Source organism: Cherax quadricarinatus, chromosome 49 (genome assembly GCF_038502225.1).
Source record: "Cherax quadricarinatus isolate ZL_2023a chromosome 49, ASM3850222v1, whole genome shotgun sequence".
Classification (NCBI taxonomy): Eukaryota; Metazoa; Arthropoda; class Malacostraca; order Decapoda; family Parastacidae; genus Cherax; species Cherax quadricarinatus.
In genome coordinates, this window is record NC_091340.1 from 17,131,618 (window position 1) to 17,154,894 (window position 23,277).

Sequence of the window (23,277 nt, forward strand, 5' to 3'; positions counted from 1 at the left end):
AGTATGCATAACAGTAAATCTTCTATTTTTTTGTGAGAATAAAAATTCAAAGTGGAAAGCAAAAGAAATGTAAGAGAGGCCTGGGGACCTGACTATTGAACAGAAAAAATGTTATTTTAGTGCCAGGAATATCTGTCTTGTTTATTCTGGACCCTATTTGGAAATTGGCATCTTTTGAAATTTGTGTGAAATTGGCAAAATTGCCAATTTCTGACCGCTTTATTGGATAGTTGAAATCGGTAAATGGGTGGTTTCTTGTACTCATTCGATAGAAAAAAATGGAGTTCTAGCGAAATAGTAATGATTTTTGTCGACTGGTACATTGGAACTGGCTGAAAATAGGGCGCAACGTGGGTGAAATCGTTGATGCGTAAACATCGTCGAGACCGCTAACTTCGCAAGAGCATAATTCCGTAAGTTTTCCATCAAATTTCATACTTTTGGTGTCATTATGATTGGGAAAAGATTCTCTATCACTTCAAAGGAAAAAAATAAAAAAAAAAAATAAAAAAATTTCCGACCCTGAGAACAAGTTTAGGAGAGTGCCTACCAACCCTGAAAGGGTTAATGGCTGCGAGGATTACAGATATTAAGATTATATTTTTTCCATATGTTTGTGACACTAAGAATATGGATACAGAGCTTTCACATATTTAGCTGATGTTGGAATATGTTAGGGAGAGGTGTTTTTGAACAGTAGTTTTGAAGATGCTAGCTGAGACAGTGGCTCTAAAAATTTCTGGAAGTGTTTTCCAGACTTTGAGCCCTTTTATGTACAGTGAATTTTTACAGAGATTTAGCCGGACAGGGGGAATGTCAAAGAGATTTCTGTGCCTGGAACTATGTCTCAGAAATGGTTCTGTTGCAACTTTCAAGAAATTGTTTCAGGTCTGGATTAATATTAGAATTTATTGTTCTGTAAATGTTTGATGCATAGTGTAAGAGTGAATGTTTTACACAGCAAGTAGATTTAGGTCTTTGAAGAGTTGGGAGGGGGGGGGGAGGGGTGTAGCAGTGGACTGTGTGATCATTTATACTGCGGCTGTTTGTTGAGGAATTACAGTGGACCCCCGGTTAACGATATTTTTTCACTCCAGAAGTATGTTCAGGTGCCAGTACTGACCGAATTTGTTCCCATAAGGAATATTGTGAAGTAGATTAGTCCATTTCAGACCCCCAAACATACACGTACAAACGCACTTACATAAATACACTTACATAATTGGTCGCATTCGGAGGTAATCGTTATGCGGGGGTCCACTGTATTGGCTTAGGGCGATTTGCTGTTGTGGATCCCCAGGCACAAATAGTGTAGGTGAGGCAGGGGTAGATCAGTGAATAGTATAATGTAAGTAATGCTGCTTGTGGTACACAATAACAAAACTTTGAGAGGATCCGATCTGTTTTGGATACTTTTTTTTTTGTAACGTGTTGGATATGGGTGATGAATTTCAAGTTGCTCTCAAGGTGCAGACCCAGAAATTTTCCCTTATTGTGTTTAGCAATAACTGTGTTGTTAATCAGTGTTTAGTTGGATATTACTTGCTCTGCTCCCAAACATAATATAGAAGGTTTTGTCAATGTTAAGTGTAAGTTTATTGGTAGTCATCCGGGTTGACATTTTTAAGAGGTCTTCATTAACAATGTTACTGAGTGATGCTGGTTTTGGGTGTGAGATGACAAAAGTTGTGTCATCAGCAAAGAGAATAGGTCTAAGTTGCTGAAATACACTTGCAAGGCCATTGATGTATAAAAGGGAAAGTAGGGGGGCCAAGGACACTTCCCTGAAGAACACCAATGTACAGAAGTCTTGTTTAGGAGGTTGTGTCCCTAACAGACATGTACTGCTGTCGGTTAGTAAGGTATGACTTTATATATGCAAGTACATGGCCTCTGATACTGTAATGATCAAATTTATGAAATAGGATGCTGTGGTTTACTGTATCAAAAGCTTTCCTTAGATCAATAGAGAGTCTTAGCGAATATTCATTTTTTCAATTGCCAAAAGTACAATGATGACAATTCTAATAATGAAAGTTGGTATTTAGTGAAAAACAATCTGATACACTGTCTTGAGTTGGCTCAGAAAACAAATGCAAAGAAATGAACTTGTAATCAGCTGATGCAATTAAGGAAACACGGAGAAAGAAAAATTGTCAACAGATGAGAATAGGAAAACTCGTGTAGGCCTTCAAAGATACATATATCAAAGTTATATTGACCCCTTGACTGTCGCAACCCCAAATCCTGAGGTGTCTCCTGGTGTCACAAAAAAAAAAAAAAAAAAAAAAAAAAATTCATATGAAATAAGAGAATCTTTTCCCAATTGTAATGGCACCAAAAGAACGAAATTTGATAGAAAACTGATGGAATTACGCTCTCGTGAAGTTAGCAACCTCGGCGATATTTACGAATCAGCGATTTCGCCCTCTTTAAGCCCTATTTTCAGCTAATTCCATTGTTCCAGTAGACCAAACTCAGCTATTTCTTTAGAACTCGATTAGTTATATCGATTGAGTACAAGAAACTGCCCATTTACCAATTTCAACTACCCAATAACGTGCTCAGAAATTTGCAATTTGGCCAATTTCACGAAAATTAAAAAAATATGACAATTTCAAAATAGGGTCCAGAATGAACAATGCAGACATTTCTGGCTCTAAAATAACATTTTCTTTGTTCATCAGTCACATCTCCAGGCCCCTCTGATATTACTCTTGCTTTCTATTTTGAATTTTTATTCAAACAAACAATAGAAGATTTACTGTTATGCAGACTACTGCAATACTGTAATAATTGTATAAATAATGTCAACCCATTCATGACTGCATATTAGAATGGCTACTTGGACATTTATTGCAAAATGACATCATTTGTTTACTTTTGAACATCAGCAAAAATCAAACATTTCCCCTACTTTGAGCTCCATTTCCAGGTTCTTTTCATAGTAAAACCAATCAAAATCACCTCTATTTCTATAATATGTTTTCCATTCTATCAAATGAGACCAAGAAAACGAGAATACAGCTATAAATACTATATGAAAACAGACCACAAAGTCGGCATTTTAATTAAAAGAAAAAAGTCGGAGTTTTTTTTTTCTCATTATGCACTGCGTGCTGCAGGATTTTTTTTTATATGGTGCACATTGACCACACAGACCCATTTTCTCACATGTGGGCCTACCAGCTTTCTCCTGCTTGATTTGAAGCCACTAGAATTTGAGTATATATACGTTAAAAAACGGTGGCTCGTAAGACGTATATATATACGACCGAAACAGTCAAAAAGTTAAAGATATCAAAGTTATGATTCCATAAAGTATTAAAACCAGTCATGTCTAAAATTGTTTTAGCTTTAATTTGTATCTGTACATGTGAAATATTACCTTATGAGTCTGTACAATGTCATTGAGACAACGACGACAAAATGTATGTTGACAGGGGAGGACCCGAGAAGTGCAACCAAGCTGCTCTAAGCACACTGAACACTCTAATGCATCACTCAGTAGCAACTGCTCCATCCTCACTCCAGGTGCCAAAACTACATTACAACCTCATTTCACTATCTGAAAGAAACACAAAAACTTTTTATTGCCAGTGCGTTAAAATAGTATTGGCAAAAAGCATTCCTGAAGCATTTAAAACTATATACAGTGGTACCCCGAGTTTCAAACTTAATCCGTTCCAGGAGCTAGTTCTAAAGTCGAAATGTTCGAAACTCAAAGCAATATATTCCATAAGAAATAATGTAAATACAATTAATCCGTTCCAGAAACTTAGAAATATTCACCAAAAAAAAAAAAAAATACATTTTATATATATTAATTATAGTTTTACATACACACAACAAATATACATAGTACAATTAGTAACAGATAAATAAACATTTAATTTGTTATTATTTTATTAACACATCGGCCGATTCCCACCAAGGCAGGGTGGCCCGAAAAGGAAAAACTTTCATCATCATTCACTCCATCACTGTCTTGCCAGAGCAGTGCTTTACACTACAGTTATAAAACTGCAACATTAACACCCCTCCTTCAGAGTGCAGACACTGTACTTCCCATCTCCAGGACTCGAAGTCCGGCCTGCCAGTTTCCCTGAATCCCTTCATAAATGTTACTTTGCTCACACTCCTACAGCACGTCAAGTATTAAAAACCATTTGTGTCCATTCACTCCTATCAAATATGCTCATTGCTGGAAGTCCAAGCCCCTTGCACACAAAACCTCCTTTACCCCCTCCCTGCAACCCTTCCTAGGCCGACCACTACCACGCCTTCCCTCCACTACAGATTTATACACTCTCGAAGTCATTCTATTTTGTTCCATTCTCTCTACATGTCTCAACCACCTCAACAACCCCTCCTCAGCCCTTTGGTAATCCCACACCTTCTCCTAATTTCCAAACTACAAATTCTCTGCATTATATTCACACCCCACATTGCCTTCAGACATGACATCTCCATTGCCTCCAGCCTTCTCCTCATTGCAACGTTCATCATCCATGCTTCACACCCATACAAGAGTGTTGGTACAACTATCCTCTCATACATTCCCCTCTTTGCTTCCACGGACAATATTGTTTGTCTCCACAGACTCCAAAGTGCACCATTCACCCTTTTCCCCTCATCAATTCTATGATTCAGCTTATCCTTAATAGACCCATCTGCTGACACGTCCACTCCTAAATATCTAAATACATTCACCTCCTCTATACTCCATACTTACCTTTATTGAAGACTGTTGGTGGCATCTGGAAGACAGGGAGGTGGTGTGAGGGAGCACTTAGTGTTTGGAAGGAGAATCCCCTTCCTTAAAGACTTTAGGTAACAAGATCTTATCTGGGGTTACTTCCCTTCTTTAAGATTTCCCTAAAATGGGACATGGTTCTGTCACTGAACATGTTGCAGAGATGGCTTGTTTCAGCTTGCTTAGGGTGATATTTTTCAGCAAATGCCTGCACCTTATTCCACACTGCACAAATCTCCTTAATCTTTGAAAAAGGCACCATCCACCACCACCACCATGTAGCCCGGTGGCCTGGTGGCTAAAGCTCCTGCTTCACACACAGAGGGCCCGGGTTCGATTCCCGGTGGGTGGAAACATTTTGACACATTTCCCTACACCTGTTGTCCTGTTCACCTAGCAGCAAGTAGGTACCTGGGTGTTAGTCGACTGGTGTGGGTCGCATCCTGGGGGACAAGATTGAGGACCCCAATGGAAATAAGTTAGACAGTCCTCGATGACGCCCTGACTTTCTTAGGTTATCCTGGGTGGCTAACCCTCTGAGGTTAAAAATCCAAACGAAATCTTATCTTACCATCCACCACCACCACCGTCCACCATCACCACCATGGTAGCTTATTTCACAGTCACACTTAATAAACAGGCACCAAACACAATGAATTAATTGTGAAATGTTTAACCCAATCAGGGTTTCGGACATACTAGTACAGCTTACGCACCAGGGTTTTTGACATACTAGTACACCTAAATTCTAGCGCCCTCAAATCTAGTGAGAGAAAGTTGGTAGGCCTACATATGAAAGAATGGGTCTATGTGGTCAGTGTGTGAAGTATAAAAAAAATCCTGCAGCACACAGTGTGTAATGAGAAAAAAAAACTTTGTGTTTTTTGGATTAAAACAGCGACTTTGCACTGTATTTTCGTATGGTATTTATTGTTGTATTCTAGTTTTCCTGGTCTCATTTTATAGAATGGAAGACATGTTACAGAAATTGAGATGATTTTGACTGGTTTTACAATGAAAAGTACCTTGAAATTGAGCTCAAAGTAGCAGAAATGTTTGATTTTTACCAAAGTTCAAAAGTAAACAAATCATGCTAAGCGTCCAATACACGTCAACTGGTGAGTCTAATATTCTTTCACAAGTGCGCCAATATTATTTATACCATTTCTACACTAATGCAGTAATCTGCATAACAGTAAATCTTCTATTTTTTGTGAGAATAAAAATTGAAAGTGGAAAGCAAAAGAATGTAGGAGGGGCATGGGGACGTGACTAATGAACAGAGGAAATGTTATTTTAGTGCCAGGAATGTCTTTCTTGTTTATTCTGGACCCTATTTGGAAATTGGCATCTTTTGAAATTTGTGTGAGATTGGCAAAATTGCTAAATTCTGACCACTGTATTGGATAGTTGAAATCGGTAAATGAGTGGTTTCTTGTACTCATTTGATAGAAAAAATGAAGTTCTAGTGAAATAGTTATGATTTTTATCAACTAGTACACTGGAATTGGCCGAAAATAGGGCTCAAAGTGGGCAAAATCGCCGATGCATAAACATCGTCGAGACCGCTAACTTCGCGAGAGCATAATTCCGCAAGTTTTCCATCAAATTTCATACTTTTGGTGTCATTATGACCGGGAAAAGATTCTCTATCTTTTCATAAGAAAAAATAATTTTTTTTTTGAAATTTGGGCGACCCTCAGAACATGTCTGGGAGAGGGCCTGGGGACCCTGAAAGGGTTAAATGAGCATGCAGGTTAGTGCTCACTCAAGCACAAACAAAGCCAGTCTGGTTCACGATGCCTGTGCAGGGGACGCAGCCAGGAGCAGGCAGGCAGACAGGTCTGATACACAGTTTGAAACACGGGGCACGTTTGGTACTCGGGACAAAATTGGTGTGAAAAAAGCGGTTGAAACTCAAAGTGCTCGATAGTTGATGCGTTCGAAATTCGGGGTTCCAGTACGTATTACTATATGAAATACTAATACTGTACTGTCAATACTATTTTGTGTTACTGCCCCCCTTATACTACATTGCTATTATACATAGACAGTTTTGATTGATAAAATTAACCTTGGAGAAATCTGTTTAGTTAATCTTAGCATTACACAATTTATCTTTGAGATAATCAACAGTAAGTAATTTTAAGTTTATAGTTTTAATTGTTGAAATGCAATGCATAACTAGAGGCTTTCCCATTTAAGACAACACCACTGTAATTACCTATTCATGATATAATCACCTGTTCATTATATTAAAACTTTCAGGGTCCAGAGGTCAAATTTCAAAGTGTGCACCAGTGTCCAAGAATTTTCAAAAAACAATTTTGTTATTTTTTCTTATGAAATGGTAGAGAATCTTTTTCTATAGTTAATAAAACAAAAACTATGAAATTTGATGGAAAATTGACGAAATTATGCTCTCACAAATTTTGATGTGTGAGCGATATTTACGCATTGGCGATTTTGCCGACTTTGTCTCCCATTTTAGGCCAATTACCTTATTCCAGTCGATCAAATTCATAGCTATTTCACTAGTATTACTTTTATTCTATCGATTGAGCACAAGAAATCGCCAACTCAGCTGTTTCAACCACAAAATAAAGTGATTTGAAATTGGTAATTTGGCCAATTTAGTGCAAAGTTCAAAATATTCCAATTTCAAAATAGAGTCCAGAATAAACAATGCAGACATTCCTGGCACTAAATTAACATTTCCTCTGTTCATTAGTTATGTTTTCAGGCTTTACAAATGAATTCCATTTTGATTTTTAATTCACATGAGTTTTTATTCAAACCAAAAAATAGAAGATTTACTGTCATGCAATATTGTAATAATTGTATAAATAATATCAGCACATTTGTGAACATACATTAGACCCACCAGCTGGCGTGTATTAGACGTGTGAGGTCATTTGTTTACTCTTGAACACTGGCAAAAATTTAACATTTCCGCTACCTTGAGCTCAGTTTCCAGCTATTTTCAATACTAAAACCAATCAAAATCATCTCTATTTCTGTAATATACCTTCCATTCTATCAAATGAGACCAAGAAATCACAAATACAACTATAAAAAAACATACAAAAAACACTGCAAAGTTGCTGTTTTAATCAAAAATTATGGTCTCAGTTTTTTTCTCTCATTATGCACTGTGTGCTGCAGGATTTTTTTTGTGTGGTGCACACATACCACATAGATGTATTCTCTCATATCTAGGCCCAAATTTACCGCTCACAGCTTATCAGAGTGAGCTGAGCTCATGGCATAGATCTATGGTTTGGACCCTCTACATAAAGCCGTAGGTCTACAGCACAGACCCTGAAAGGGTTAAACTTTTCAATGGCTGTACCATTTAATACATACTCTTAATTCTTTCCATTGATCTACTACTCTGATTGCAAAGAAAAATTTTCTAGTACCCCCTGGGTTTCACTTTTTTCTCAATTTAAAGCTGAGACGTCTTGTTATTCCTGTTGCAGATATGAAAAAATCTAATATTTCACAAACATTTATGGCTTTGGGAGCAAGGGGCTAGTAACCCATTCTCCTATATACAATACTAAAGTTAACCCCTAACGGTCCAAACGTATACATTATATACATTCTTATGCGTAGCACCCCAAACGTATATATACGTTTTATTTTTCCTGCTTCCAAATTTGGCACGATTGGCCTGAGATGCCTGGTCAGCATAGAATTGGTCTTAACACTCGGTGTGCGCAGTATCAAAAAAATCTGGGGCCACTTAGTACCTTGTGGGAGCGCCAGTTAAACTGAGCGCCAGCTAGAGCAAACAGTGCGTCAAACACCAAGGATTCACTGATGTAATGCCATATTAACACTTCTCTTTTAAGAGGAAAGTGATGTTAACCCCAAGTTAAGGGTCTGTCGATCTCTGTCTATCTCTATCTATCTGTCTATCTCTGTCTATCTGTCTCTGTCTCTCTATCTGTCTGTCTGTCTCTGGCTTTGTCTATCTGTCTCTATCTCTTTCAATCTGTCTTTGTCTATCTGTCTCACAGGTACACATAAATACAAGTATACGTAGTATAAATTACCTAGGATAACCCAAAACTCCGAAGTGCTATACTCTGCTTGAAGATGTGAGTGAAAGTGATGATGCAGTCTTGTGGCTCTCTCTGAAACAGAGAGCTAGACAGATAGACCAGGAGCCTGACAGACAGACAAATAGACAGACAGAGAAATGTTTGTCACAGACCGGGCTGCAGGGGCGTTGACCCCTGGAACTCTCTCCAGGTAAAGTCCAGGTACCAGCAAAAAGCAAAATCAAAAGGGAGGGGGATGGTCATCTAATCTTTTCTCATCAGCTGCACCCTCCCCCACCCTCGTGTATGCTCATCAAATGTCAGCTCTCATCAGATGTTATCTCCCCTTATCATGCCACTGTCAGGGGTGGACTTTGTTTTTCATGCTTCAAGGGAACTTATTATATTACGTATTATTATTACGTATTATCATTATTACTTATTATTATTACTATTATTATTATATTATTATTATTCTCCTTCTCCTCCTCCTCCTCCATCTCCTCCTCCATCTCCATCTCCTCCTCCATCTCCTCCTCCATCTCCATCTCCTCCTCCATCTCCTCCTCCTCCTCCATCTTCTCCTCCTCCTCCATCTCCTCCTCCTCCATCTCCTCCTCCTCCTCCATCTCCTCCTCCTCCTCCATCTCCATCTCCTCCTCCATCTCCATCTCCTCCTCCATCTCCATCTCCTCCTCCATCTCCATCTCCATCTCCTCCTCCTCCTCCTCCATCTCCTTCTCCTCCTCCATCTCCTTCTCCTCCTCCATCTCCTTCTCCTCCTCCATCTCCTACTCCTCCTCCAACTCCACCTCCTCCTCCTCCTCCTCCTCCATCTCCATCTCCTCCTCCATCTCCATCTCCTCCTCCATCTCCATCTCCTCCTCCATCTCCATCTCCTCCTCCATCTCCATCTCCTCCTCCTCCATCTCCTCCTCCTCCTCCATCTCCTCCTCCTCCTCCATCTCCTCCTCCTCCTCCATCTCCTCCTCCTCCTCCTCCATCTCCTCCTCCTCCTCCATCTCCTCCTCCTCCATCTCCTCCTCCATCTCCATCTCCTCCTCCATCTCCATCTCCTCCTCCATCTCCATCTCCTCCTCCATCTCCATCTCCTCCTCCATCTCCATCTCCTCCTCCATCTCCATCTCCTCCTCCATCTCCTTCTCCATCTCCTTCTCCTCCTCCATCTCCATCTCCTCCTCCTCCTCCTCCATCTCCATCTCCTCCTCCATCTCCATCTCCTCCTCCTCCATCTCCTCCTCCTCCTCCATCTCCTCCTCCTCCTCCATCTCCTCCTCCTCCTCCATCTCCTCCTCCATCTCCTCCTCCTCCTCCATCTCCTCCTCCTCCTCCTCCATCTCCTCCTCCTCCATCTCCATTTCCTCCTCCATCTCCTCCTCCTCCATCTCCATCTCCTCCTCCATCTCCATCTCCTCCTCCATCTCCATCTCCTCCTCCATCTCCATCTCCTCCTCCATCTCCATCTCCTCCTCCATCTCCTTCTCCTCCTCCATCTCCTTCTCCATCTCCTTCTCCTCCTCCTCCTTGTTATTATATACTTCCACATATCTAAAACATTGCTGGGACATATAAATACTTTGTAGATATTCCAAGACAATAGTAAATGGCCAAGGCAGGTGTAAATGTTCACCTGTCAGTGTATTTGTGACAATTTGAGTACAACTTCAGTACCTAATACTAGTGTCAGAACAAAGATTAGTTATAAAATGACAAGAACTACTACAATTTGTAATTATCAGAACATAAAAATTACATAAAATAATATGAAAAATAGAAAAAAAGGTATATCGGCAACACTTCTGCAAGTGGCAAGACTCAATGTTGCTGTCACATGAGCATCCAGTGCCAACTTCTCGGCCTCATATCTTGGTAAGTACTGACCCTAAAAATTTTTTTTATTCTAAAATACTTAAAAAAAATGTGCTCTTTTTTCTATAAAAAAAAAAAAAAAATTCAAAATATTCGAGTCGCTGCGCGAATGAACGTATATATAAGTTTGGACCGTTTAAGGGTTAAAAAGAGAAGCTTTTGCTTTTCTTTTTGGGTCACCCTGCCTCGGTGGGATATGGCCAGTTTGTTGAAAGAGAGAAAAATTTATGACCTTATATGTAGTTATTATGTCTCATAAGAAAAATGCCACTCTCACTCTTTTGGGCTATACTAGGTAAATTGCTCTTATTGTGTAACTGCAGCTGAATAAACTTACTCCTATCATCCAGCATGGGAGTCTATAGTGCTTTCACCATTCATCAAAACTCATTTTATCTCTGGTAACCATTTTTGTAGCTCTTAGGACCTTTCCTACCTTATCCACATTTTCCATGGAATGCACCAAACTGCTGCATATTCCAAAAATGACCTAATAAATGTTGTAAACAACATTAGCATTTCTTCATCCACATGTATATTTAAAAGCTATTTTATAATCTGCCAGTGTAGCATACAAGACTCTCACAATCTTGTTTGTATTCTCTTCTGGTAACAATTTTTAATAACTGCTAGGTCCATTACTCTATCTGGCATTTTCAGTATTTTATTATGCAGCCTATTTTTCATGTTTCATGATTTCAGTTTCTCTCCCTTTCTGTTACATGGTATTTATCACTATTAAATTTCATAATCCATCTATTACTATTTGCTCACTTTATTCAAGTAATCCTGAAGGAATATACAATCACTTTTATTATTTATTGCACTTAATTTTTAGTACTGTATCTGCAAATATATTTATATATGTATTTATTCCCTTTAGTAAGCCATTTATTTAACACCCTTATGTTAACACCATGTATAGATCCTTAAAAAAAACAAAGAATGTAGTTCTGAAAACTAGTGTAAGGTTTACTTGTAATGCTGTGCATCCTGTGGCCTTTCTCATTATTGTATATTTCATGTATGCAGTAATATTATTCAGTAATGTTATTCATGGTTGCTACCTGTCCATTTAATTCTGTTTACCATTACTTTTTTTAGTCCCTTTTATATTGTGTGCAATTAGTGTATATTCCAATTACATTATTGTGTGAGTCCCAAAACTATCTTTTGCTAGCTCGTACCAGCTACCTCATATTTCTCTACTTTTTATAGTGTAATTAATTGCTCAACTTATTATACATTACAAATCAGATCTTACTCCCAAATCAGTATTATATCATAGTGACTATCTGTCCATTGAACTTTGTTTACCACTACTTAATTTAGTCCCTTATATATTTTCTCCTTTATTTTAGCTTTATATAACTACCTCAGTTCATATATTCACAATTGTTAAATTAATCAAAGTGGTATTCTCAGGGGCTAAAGTGAAATAAGTTCACTATTTTGCCATTAAAATACTCCAGGTGCTATTGACTACCTCAGGTGCTACTGATTTTGCTTTTAATATATTCTTTTATTATTATATTCATTAACTCCTTTATTTTAGCTGTAAATATCTACTGTAGTTCATAAACTCACTTGTTAAAATAATTAAGGTGCTATTAGATGCTTAACCCTGTCAGGGTCCAAGGCCAAAATCTGAAGTGGTGCCCCAGTGTCCAATTTAACCCTTTCAGGGTCCGTCCCGTAGATCTACGGCTTTACGTTCAGGGTCCAAACCGTAGATCTACGGCTTTACATTCAGGGTCCAAACTGTAGATCTACGCCATGAGCTCAGCTCACTCTGATAAACTGTGAGTGGTACATTTGGGCCTAGATATGAGAGAATACATCTATGTGGTATGTGTGCACTACATAAAACAGATCCTGCAGCACACTGCGTATAATGAGAGAAAAAAAATGAAATCATGATTTTTCGATTAAAACAGCAACTTTGCAGTGTTTTTTCGTATGTTTTTTATAGTTGTATTTGCGATTTCTTGGTCTCATTTGATAGAATGGAAGACATATTACAGAAATAGAGATGATTTTGATTGGTTTTAGCACTGGAAATGGCTTGAAACTGAGCTCAAAGTAGCAGAAATGTTAAATTTTTGCCGATATTCAAGAGTAAACAAACGACCTCACACGTCTAATACACACCAGCTGGTGGGTCTAATATACATTCACAAATATGGTGATGATATTTATACAATTATTACAGTATTGCATAACAGTAAATCTTCTATTTTTTGGTGTGAATAAAAATTCATTATGTGAATAAAAAATCAAAATGGAATTTATTTGTAAAGCCTCAAAACATAACTAATGAACAGAGGAAATGTTAGTTTAGTGCCAGGAATGCCTACATTGTTCATTCTGAACCCTATTTTGAAATTGGAATATTTTGAACTTTGTGTTAAATTGGCCAAATTAACAATTTCCGATCACTTTATTTTGTAGTTGAAACAGTTGACTTGGCGATTTCTTGTGCTCAATCGATAGAATAGAAGTAATACTAGTGAAATAGCTAAGAATTTGGTTGATTGGAATAATGTAATTGGCCTAAAATGGGAGTCAAAGTCGGCAAAATCGCCGATTCGTAAATATCGCTGACACATCAAAATTCGCGAGAGCATAATTTCGTCAGTTTTCCACCAAATTTCGTACTTTTTGTTTTATTACCTTCACAAAAAGATTCTCTATGATTTCATAAGAAAAAATAACAAATTTTTTTTTTGAAAATTCTTGGACACTGGTGCGTGACTCCAGATTTGGGCCTTGGACCCTGAAAGGGTTAAAAAAAAAAAAAAAAAAAAAAAATTTTATTTTTTCTTTTGAAATGGTAGAGAATCTTTTTGTGAAGGTAATAAGACAAAAAGTGCGAAATTTGATGGAAAATTGACGAAATTATGCTCTCACGAATTTTGATGTGTCAGCGATATTTACGAATCGGCGATTTTGCCGACTTTGACTCCCATTTTAGGCCAATTACATTATTCCAGTCGACCAAATTCTTAGCTATTTCACTAGTATTACTTCTATTCTATCGATTGAGCACAAGAAATTGCCATGTCAACTGTTTCAACTACAAAATAAAGTGATTGGAAATTGGTAATTTGGCCAATTTAACACAAAGTTCAAAATATTCCAATTTCAAAATAGGGTCCAGAATAAACACTGTAGGTATTCCTGGCACTAAACTAACATTTCCTCTGTTCATTAGTTATGTTTTGAGGCTTTACAAATAAAATCCATTTTGATTTTTTATTCACATAATGAATTTTTATTCACACCAAAAAATAGAAGATTTACTGTTATCCAATATTGTAATAATTGTATAAATATCATCACCACATTTGTGAATGTATATTTGACCCACCAGCTGGAGTGTATTAGACGTGTGAGGTCGTTTGTTTACTCTTGAACATCGGCAAAAATTTAACACTTCTGCTACTTTGAGCTCAGTTTCAAGCCATTTCAAGTGCAAAAACCAATCAAAATCATCTCTATTTCTGTAATATCTCTTCCATTCTATCAAATGAGACCAAGAAATCGCAAATACAACTATAAAAAAAACATACAAAAAACACTGCAAAGTCGCTGTTTTAATCGAAAATCACGGTCTCAGTTTTTTTTCTCTCATTATACACAGTGTGCTGCAGGATTTGTTTTATGTGGTGCACACATACCACATAGATGTATTCTCTCATATCTAGGCCCAAATTTACCACTCACAGTTTATCAGAGTGAGCTGAGATCATGGCGTAGATCTACAGTTTGGACCCTGAACGTAAAGCCGTAGATCTACGGGACGGACCCTGAAAGGGTTAAGTGTATAACTGAATTATCTATTCTGTAATAATCCCTTTTTCTTTCAAATTTTTACAAGTTTTAGATTAATCATGGTGCCTTAGTCATAAGTCTAGATGTAGATTCAATGTAAATCTTATAGCATTTTACTCAAAAAATCTAGTTTGTAAAATTACTCTCATCCTATGATTACAGGCATAGATCCTGATGTAAACTTTTTACAAAATGAATTACACGAATCAACCAGTAACTGTAATTACTACACAGCAGACCAAGCAAAGACATTACTCGGTGCAAACAATAACATAACCATCTTTAACTACAATGTCAGATCCTTGAGCAAACATTATGATGACCTCACAGCATTACTCAGTTCCCTTCATTCCAATATATCAATCATCACACTCACAGAAACCTGGCTTAAGCCTGATATTACAGGTTTCTATACCATTCCTGGCTACATGGCCATACACAACTGTAGAACAGACCAGCAAGGGGGAGGAACAGCTATATACTATTCAAATCAACTCGAATGTATCAATAAATCTTGCACAAGGGATGAACATGGAGAATATATCATAGCCAAATTTAAATCAAAAGACCTGCAAAAACCCCTCACAGTTATAAACATCTACAGAGTACCACAGTCAAACATTTATCACTTTAGTGAAAAACTAGGAAACATGATTACTGATGCACACATGAATAAGAACCACCTACTACTAACAGGAGATTTCAACATAAACATACTACATGACCAGGACCCACAAGTAACCGAATTCACAAACACAATGAGTAACTGCCTGTTGCTACCAGCAATATCTAAACCTACAAGAATCTCCAAGACAAGCATGTCCTTAATAGGGACAAACACCATATCCCCTTTAAAATCAGGCATAATCACAGACAACACTACAGACCACTACCCAACCTTTCTCATAACTAATCTGGGCAAACTGCTACAATACATTACTAAAGTAACCTTCAGACTACATAACGAGACAGCAGTTAACAACTTTATAGCAGCTATGAATAACATCGATTGGCAAAATGAGCTTAAAACACATACAGATATGAATGAATGTATAAATAATTTTCTAAAAAAAGCCCAATGCCTCTATAACAGACACTGCCCCAGAAAAACAAAACAGATCACAGCAAAGAGACTGAATAATCCCTGGCTAGCACCAAACATCCTCAAATCCATTAACACAAAGCACAAATATGAAAAACAGCATAGAATGGGTCAAATAACTAGAGAACAGTCGAAAAATTACTCGTCAGCACTTACCAGCCTGATAAGGTCAAATAAATTGTATTATGAAAATAGATTACATAACATCAAAGGTGATATGAAAAAAACTGGAAAACTCTATCTGAAATTCTTGGAACTAAAAAGCTATCCAAAAACAAAGCAATCAAACAAACAAAATCAGATGAACCCCTACTCACTCCAACCGAAACAGCAAACAGACTTAATGTTTTCTTCTCCACCATAGGAAAAAATCTATCAAACAAAATACCAAGCACAAACACCCGTCCATCAGACTACCTCATAGGTACCTCCCCAAATACGCTATTCCTAGCTCCAACCAACCCCATTGAAGTTAGGCTCATCATAAACACCCTTAAAAACAAGGCAGGAGACATAAACAACTTGCCTGCTTTTATGTACAAAAAAGCTTCTCAAGTATTGTCACCAATTATTGCAATGCTCTTTAACAAATCCATTGAATCATCTATCTTCCCAACAATCCTCAAAATAGCAAGGGTCACTCTGATCCACAAAGGAGGTGACCAAGCTGACTTGAATAACTATAGACCAGTATCTAACTTACCAGTGCTCTCTAAAATCTTTGAAAAATTAATTCATAGACGGATCTATTCCTACCACGTTTCACACAACATATTAAACCCTTGTCAGTTTAGATTCAGGAATAATAAAAGCACAAATGATGCTATCATACACATGCTAGAACTAATATATACCGCACTTGAAAAGAAAGAAGTCCTGCTGGGCATTTTCATTGATTTACGTAAAGCTTTCGATACAGTCGACCATGAACTGCTGTACTCCAAATTAATGCACTATGGTATCAGAGGCCACCCCCTCAACTACCTAAAGTCATACCTTAGTAACAGAACTCAATATGTGTATGCAAATGATGCAAACTCTTCCACCCAACCAATCACAGTAGGAGTCCCACAAGGAAGCATCCTTGGACCACTCCTCTTTCTCATCTACATCAATGATCTACTGAATGCATCACAGCTACTCAAACCCATATTATTTGCAGATGACACTACATATGTATTTTCCCACCCAAACACAGTCATACTAGCAAACACAGTCAATGCTGAATTACAGAAAATATCTGCCTGGATAATGACTAACAAACTTACCCTGAACACTGATAAAACCTATTTCATTCAATTTGGAAACAAAGCTGCAAATGATCCAATTAACATAATGCTAAATGGATCATCAGTCACAAGACTCACAGAGGGAAAATCCTAGGTATCCACCTTGACAGTAGCCTTGAGTTCCAGACACACACACAACAAATCACCAAGAAAATCTCCAAGACTGTAGGCATACTATCAAAGATAAGGTACTACATTCCACAATCAGCTCTCCTGGCACTGTACCATTCACTCATATACCCTTATCTTACATATGGAATTTGTGCATGGGGATCAACAACATCCAACCACCTAAAACCCCTAATAACCCAGCAAAAGGCAGCAGTAAGAATGATAACAAATTCCCACTCCCACCAGCATACTCCACCAATTTTCAAAAGTCTGAATCTGCTCACCATTAAGAACATCCATACTTATTCATGTGCCTACTACATACACGGAACAATACACGCAAATATAAACCCTCCACTCAAACTTCTCCTCACCAACCTAAACAGGACACATTACCACAACACAAGACACAGATCTCGTTTTGATATACCTCGTGTCCATATCACACTGTGTAAAAACTCTATGCACATCAAGGGCCCCAAGATATGGAATTCATTACCAGAAAATATTAAAGTAACCCAGTCTGAAAATCAATTTAAGACTCTTCTCAAAAGCCACTTAATCACCCTAGACTAAATGCTAAATACTCAGTACACACTTACTCACCTATGTACTCCCACATCATAACTGAAACAATCACATTGAACCTTTTATCCATTGTTGACAGGAATATAATTGAATCATTGTTTTCACAAAAGCATTTTAGAATATAAATATATCTTTGTATTATACAAATTTTGATTCATTTATAATTAATATTCTATTGTACAACTATGAAATAATTACTATCCTACTGTACAACTATGAAATAATTACTATCCTACTGTACAACTATGATAAAATCCTTAGTATTAAGTACACTGTAAGTCAATAATGTTAGGTTGGCCCATAATGCCTAGGCATAATAGAGGCTCTCTTTGTACTGCAACCCATTATTGTAAATACAAAATCTCAATGTACTGTTTGCAAAGACAAAATAAATAAACAAATAAATAAATAAATAAATAAATAAATAAATAAATAAATAAATAAATAAATAGAGAGTCTAATTTACATACTAATCTAATTTGACTCGGTGCTGAAGGCAACGTTGAGAAACAGACAAGATGACTTGCTTGTGGGCAATTATTAATTAATTAGTAAATAATAATAAAAATAATAATAATAATAATAATAATAATAATAATATCTTTGTTTACTACAAGTACACATATAAGGTAAACAGAACATATTTATTTATTTATTTATTTATTTAAAAATTTGAGCACACATACAGAGGTACAAAAAATACAGATAAGAGCAGCATGCCAAAGCCACTTATACTATGCATAGCATTACGGGCTGGCTTAAAATTAACTTAAGATTAACTAAGCAATGATGAAATCAGTGATAAAACTTTAATGTAAACAGATTACTATAAAGCACAAGTGAGTATTACAAAGACAGGTCATATGGTTGTATGCATTGTTGTACATTCAGTAGAATGGAGTATTCTGTAAGGTAGTGTATTTAAAAAATAATAAAGTTAGATTGGGTTTTAGGTTTAACATTTATGTGATATAATTGTGAGAAACATTTAAGATATACAATTTATAAGGTTCAGTTATTCAGTATTTATTTGGTTTTGGGTGAGTAAGTGATCTTTGAGAAGAGACTTGAATTTATAGACAGGTAGTGTTTCTTTTATATTTACAGGTAATGAATTCCAGATTTTAGGGCCTTTTATGTGCATTGAGTTTTTGCATAGTGTGAGATGGACACGAGGAACATCAAAGAGTGATCTGTGCCTTGCGTTATGGTCATGTGTTCTGTTGAGGTTGGCAAGGAGATGTTTGAGGGGAGGGTTAATATCAGAGTTAAGTGTTCTATGTATGTAATAGGTGCAGTAATAAGTATGGATGTTTTGTATGGTGAGTAGGTTTAGTGTATTGAATATTGGTGGAGTGTGCTGCCTATAGTGAGAATTTGTTATCATTCTAACATAGCCGACATCAATGACATACATACTACTATATTGAAAGCTGCTTGTTATGCAGAGCATTTCCCGCAAATTATGTCAATTTTGTCCCAGGATGCAACCCACACAAGTCCACTAACACCCAGGTACCCATTTTACTGTAGATGAATGGTTCAGAGAACCAACAAGTTGATAAATTAGAAAAAAGTGCAACACTTGGGTATCTTTAATGAGGAAACGTTTTGCCACACAGTGGCTTCATCACTCCATACAAAGGAGAACATTGAAGAAAAGGAGGAGTCTGAGGTAATCAGTCCCTCAGCCTTGAGTCAATGTGGTCAGTCCAACAATCTTGAAAAGAACACAGCATATGTGCAGAGAAGTAGCTTATATACTGTAGGCAGGAGAGGTGCAGCAGTCGTAGGTAATATCACATTTGTCCAATGTGGAAGTAGGTCGTGCCCAAGGGTTAGACAAGTGGTGAAGCCGCTGTGTGACGAAACGTTTCATCATTAAAGATACCCAAGTGTTGCACGTGTCTAATTTATCAACCCATTTTACTGATGGAAATATTATTATCATGATTATTACAAGGAAGTGTTAAACTCATATGGGTTATACAGTGTAATGAATGAGAAATAATCAGGTTTGAACCCAGGAAGAAGATTCAAGCACATACAATAGGACATCATATACATTTAACCTAGGATAACACAAAGACTAACAATATGAGTTATCTACTACATTATAGTTAATTAGGGAAAACTTACGAATCTTTAAACCAATCAAAATATATTTAAGGTACCACTATAGTAAAAACTGGAATGGCTTGGTTGTGGGTGGGAGGTGCCTTGATGCTGGTCAGGGGCTCTTGATCACAGGAGGTGGATTCCTCCTCTTACTTGGCGTGAACCTTGGTGCCTCTCACGTCCCGGGCGATATATGCCCCCTGAGGGTTTAGCGCTTTGCCTCTTTAATACGAAAGAATGGGTGTGGGTAAGTGAGGGGCAGCAGTGAGGGGCAGCAGTGAGGGGCCTGGCCCTTAGCCAGACCTCCTCAACAAGCCAATTAAGGGGCGTCCAGTCCCCCTTCACCCTTCAGAAGGAAGTAGGTGGTGGTGAGGGGTCGCAGCCATGACTAAGAGAGCAAGAGTAACTCACCAGGTTGTCTGACATGAGCTGTGTGACTCTCCAACACTCACAAATAAGACATAATATAAGACACTAGTGTCACCTTCATCATGTATCATTGGTGTTCCAACAATGTCTCCTCCTACAATATATATCATCCTTCCATCACCATCACTCACTACTACAACCAAACACTTATTTAAACTCATTATTATTACCTTAATGCTTTCAATAAATATTATTTATTACAACAATTATTTTCTGAATTAGCAATTGTTTACAAGGTTGTAGAAGACTTTCAACTTGTGTTTATAAACAGTTTTAGCAGTGTTGAGGTAATGTTGAGGTAATGTTGAGGTAACGTTGAGGTAACGTTGAGGTAACGTTGAGGTAACGTTGAGGTAACGTTGAGGTAACGTTGAGGTAATGTTGAGGTAACGTTGAGGTAACGTTGAGGTAATGTTCAGGTAATGTTCAGGTAATGTTGAGGTAACGTTGAGGTAATGTTCAGGTAATGTTCAGGTAATGTTGAGGTAACGTTGAGGTAATGTTGAGGTAATGTTGAGGTAACGTTGAGGTAATGTTGAGGTAATGTTGAGGTAGCGTTGAGGTAATGTTGAGGTAACGTTGAGGTAACGTTGAGGTAACGTTGAGGTAACGTTGAGGTAATGTTGAGGTAATGTTGAGGTAATGTTGAGGTAACGTTGAGGTAACGTTGAGGTAACGTTGAGGTAACGTTGAGGTAATGTTGAGGTAATGTTGAGGTAACGTTGAGGTAATGTTGAGGTAACGTTGAGGTAACGTTGAGGTAACGTTGAGGTAATGTTGAGGTAACTGAGTTAAAGTTGAGGTAATGTTGACGTAATGTTGAGGTAACGTTGAGGTAATGTTGAGGTAACGTTGAGGTAAAGTTGAGGTAATGTTGAGGTAATGTTGAGGTAATGTTGAGGTAACATTGAGGTAAAGTTGAGGTAATGTTGAGGTAACGTTGAGGTAATGTTGAGGTAATGTTGAGGTAATGTTGAGTTAACGTTGAGGTAATGTTGAGGTAACGTTGAGGTAATGTTGAGTTAATGTTGAGGTAATGTTGAGGTAATGTTGGGGTAATGTTGAGGTAACGTTGAGGTAACGTTGAGGTAACGTTGAGGTAATGTTGAGGTAACGTTGAGGTAACTTGAGGTAATGTTGAGGTAACGTTGAGGTAATGTTGAGGTAATGTTGAGGTAATGTTGAGGTGACGTTGAGGTAATGTTGAGGTAATGTTGAGGTAATGTTGAGGTAACATTGAGGTAACGTTGAGGTAATGTTGAGGTAATGTTGAGGTAGCGTTGAGGTAATGTTGAGGTAATGTTGAGGTAACGTTGAGGTAACGTTGAGGTAATGTTGAGGTAACGTTGAGGTAATGTTGAGGTAATGTTGAGGTAACGTTGAGGTAACGTTGAGGTAACGTTGAGGTAACGTTGAGTTAATGTTGAGGTAATGTTGAGGTAATGTTGAGGTAATGTTGAGGTAAAGTTGAGGTAATGTTGAGGTAACGTTGAGGTAACGTTGAGGTAACGTTGAGGTAACGTTGAGGTAACGTTGAGGTAATGTTCAGGTAATGTTGAGGTAACGTTGAGGTAACGTTGAAGTAATGTTGAGGTAACGTTGAGGTAATGTTGAGGTAATGTTGAGGTAATGTTGAGGTAATGTTGAGGTAACGTTGAGGTAACGTTGAGGTAATGTTGAGGTAACGTTGACGTAATGTTGAGGTAACGTTGAGGTAACGTTGAGGTAACGTTGAGGTAACGTTGAGGTAACGTTGAGGTAACGTTGAGGTAACGTTGAGGTAACGTTGAGGTAACGTTGAGGTAACGTTGAGGTAACGTTGAGGTAACGTTGAGGTAACGTTGAGGTAACGTTGAGGTAACGTTGAGGTAACGTTGAGATAACGTTGAGGTAACGTTGAGGTAACGTTGAGGTAATGTTGAGGTAATATTGAGGTAACGTTGAGGTAATGTTGAGGTAATGTTGAGGTAATGTTGAGGTAACATTGAGGTAATGTTGAGGTAATGTTGAGGTAACGTTGAGGTAATGTTGAGGTAACGTTGAGGTAATGTTGAGGTAATGTTGAGGTAATGTTGAGGTAACGTTGAGGTAGCATTGAGATAATGTTGAGGTAATGTTGAGGTAATGTTGAGGTAACGTTGAGGTAATGTTGAGGTAATGTTGATATAATGTTGAGGTTAGGTTGAGGTAACGAGGTAACGTTGACATAATGTTGAGGTAATGTTGAGGTAACATTGAGGTAATGTTGAGGTAATGTTGAGGTAGCATTGAGGTAATGTTGAGGTAACGTTGAGGTAATGTTGAGGTAACGTTGAGGTAATGTTGAGGTAATGTTGAGGTAACGTTGAGGTAATGTTGAGGTAACGTTGAGGTAATGTTGAGGTAATGTTGACATAATGTTGAGGTAACGTTGAGGTAATGTTGAGGTAACATTGAGGTAATGTTGAGGTAATGTTGAGGTAATGTTGAGGTAACGTTGAGGTAATGTTGAGGTAATGTTGACAATGTTGAGGTAACGTTGAGGTAATGTTGAGGTAATGTTGAGGTAATGTTGAGGTAACATTGAGGTAATGTTGAGGTAATGTTGAGGTAATGTTGAGGTAACATTGAGGCAATGTTGAGGTAATGTTGAGGTAACATTGAGGTAATGTTGAGATAATGTTGAGGTAACATTGAGGTAATGTTAACTTTGCTTACCATTACTTAATTTTAGTCCCTTATATATTTTCACCTTTATTTTAGCTTTATATAACTATCCTAGTTTATATATCCACAATTGTTAAAATAATCAAGGTGCTATTCTCAGGTGCTAAAGTAGAATAAGTTCACAATTTTGCCATTATATTCCAAAGCTCATTTATTTGATTACCACTTTATTGTTCACCACAACCTATATTAGTCCCTTTTTATTATAATTTTAAACTATAATTCTAACTTTAAAAAATTACCTTTATAGTACTACCTACTATCATATTCCCAAGCTCTATTATATGATCATCACTTTATTTGTATTAGTCCCTTAGCTCATTATTTTACATTTGTTAAATAATTCAGGTGCTCTTTTTTAGCTTAAGACTATTTACTTTGTTTTATACTTAATTCTAACTATAG

The 23,277-nt window shown here is 37.4% G+C and overlaps 1 protein-coding gene across 3 annotated transcripts in view; it reads right to left on the reverse strand.

Moving 5' to 3' along the window:
* LOC128697013 (E3 ubiquitin-protein ligase SH3RF3) overlaps positions 1-20,247 on the reverse strand; it is a 264,822-nt gene extending 244,575 nt beyond the window's left edge. For all 3 annotated transcript variants that reach the window (XM_053788516.2, XM_053788514.2, XM_053788513.2), the window contains exons 1-2: positions 20,149-20,247; positions 3,389-3,568 (exon numbers count right to left, since the gene is read on the reverse strand). In XM_053788516.2, coding sequence (XP_053644491.2) covers positions 3,389-3,523 — 135 coding nt within the window. In that variant the 5' untranslated portion in view covers positions 3,524-3,568; positions 20,149-20,247. The remainder of the gene's footprint in view (positions 1-3,388; positions 3,569-20,148) is intronic.
* Positions 20,248-23,277: the final 3,030 nt, after the last annotated feature.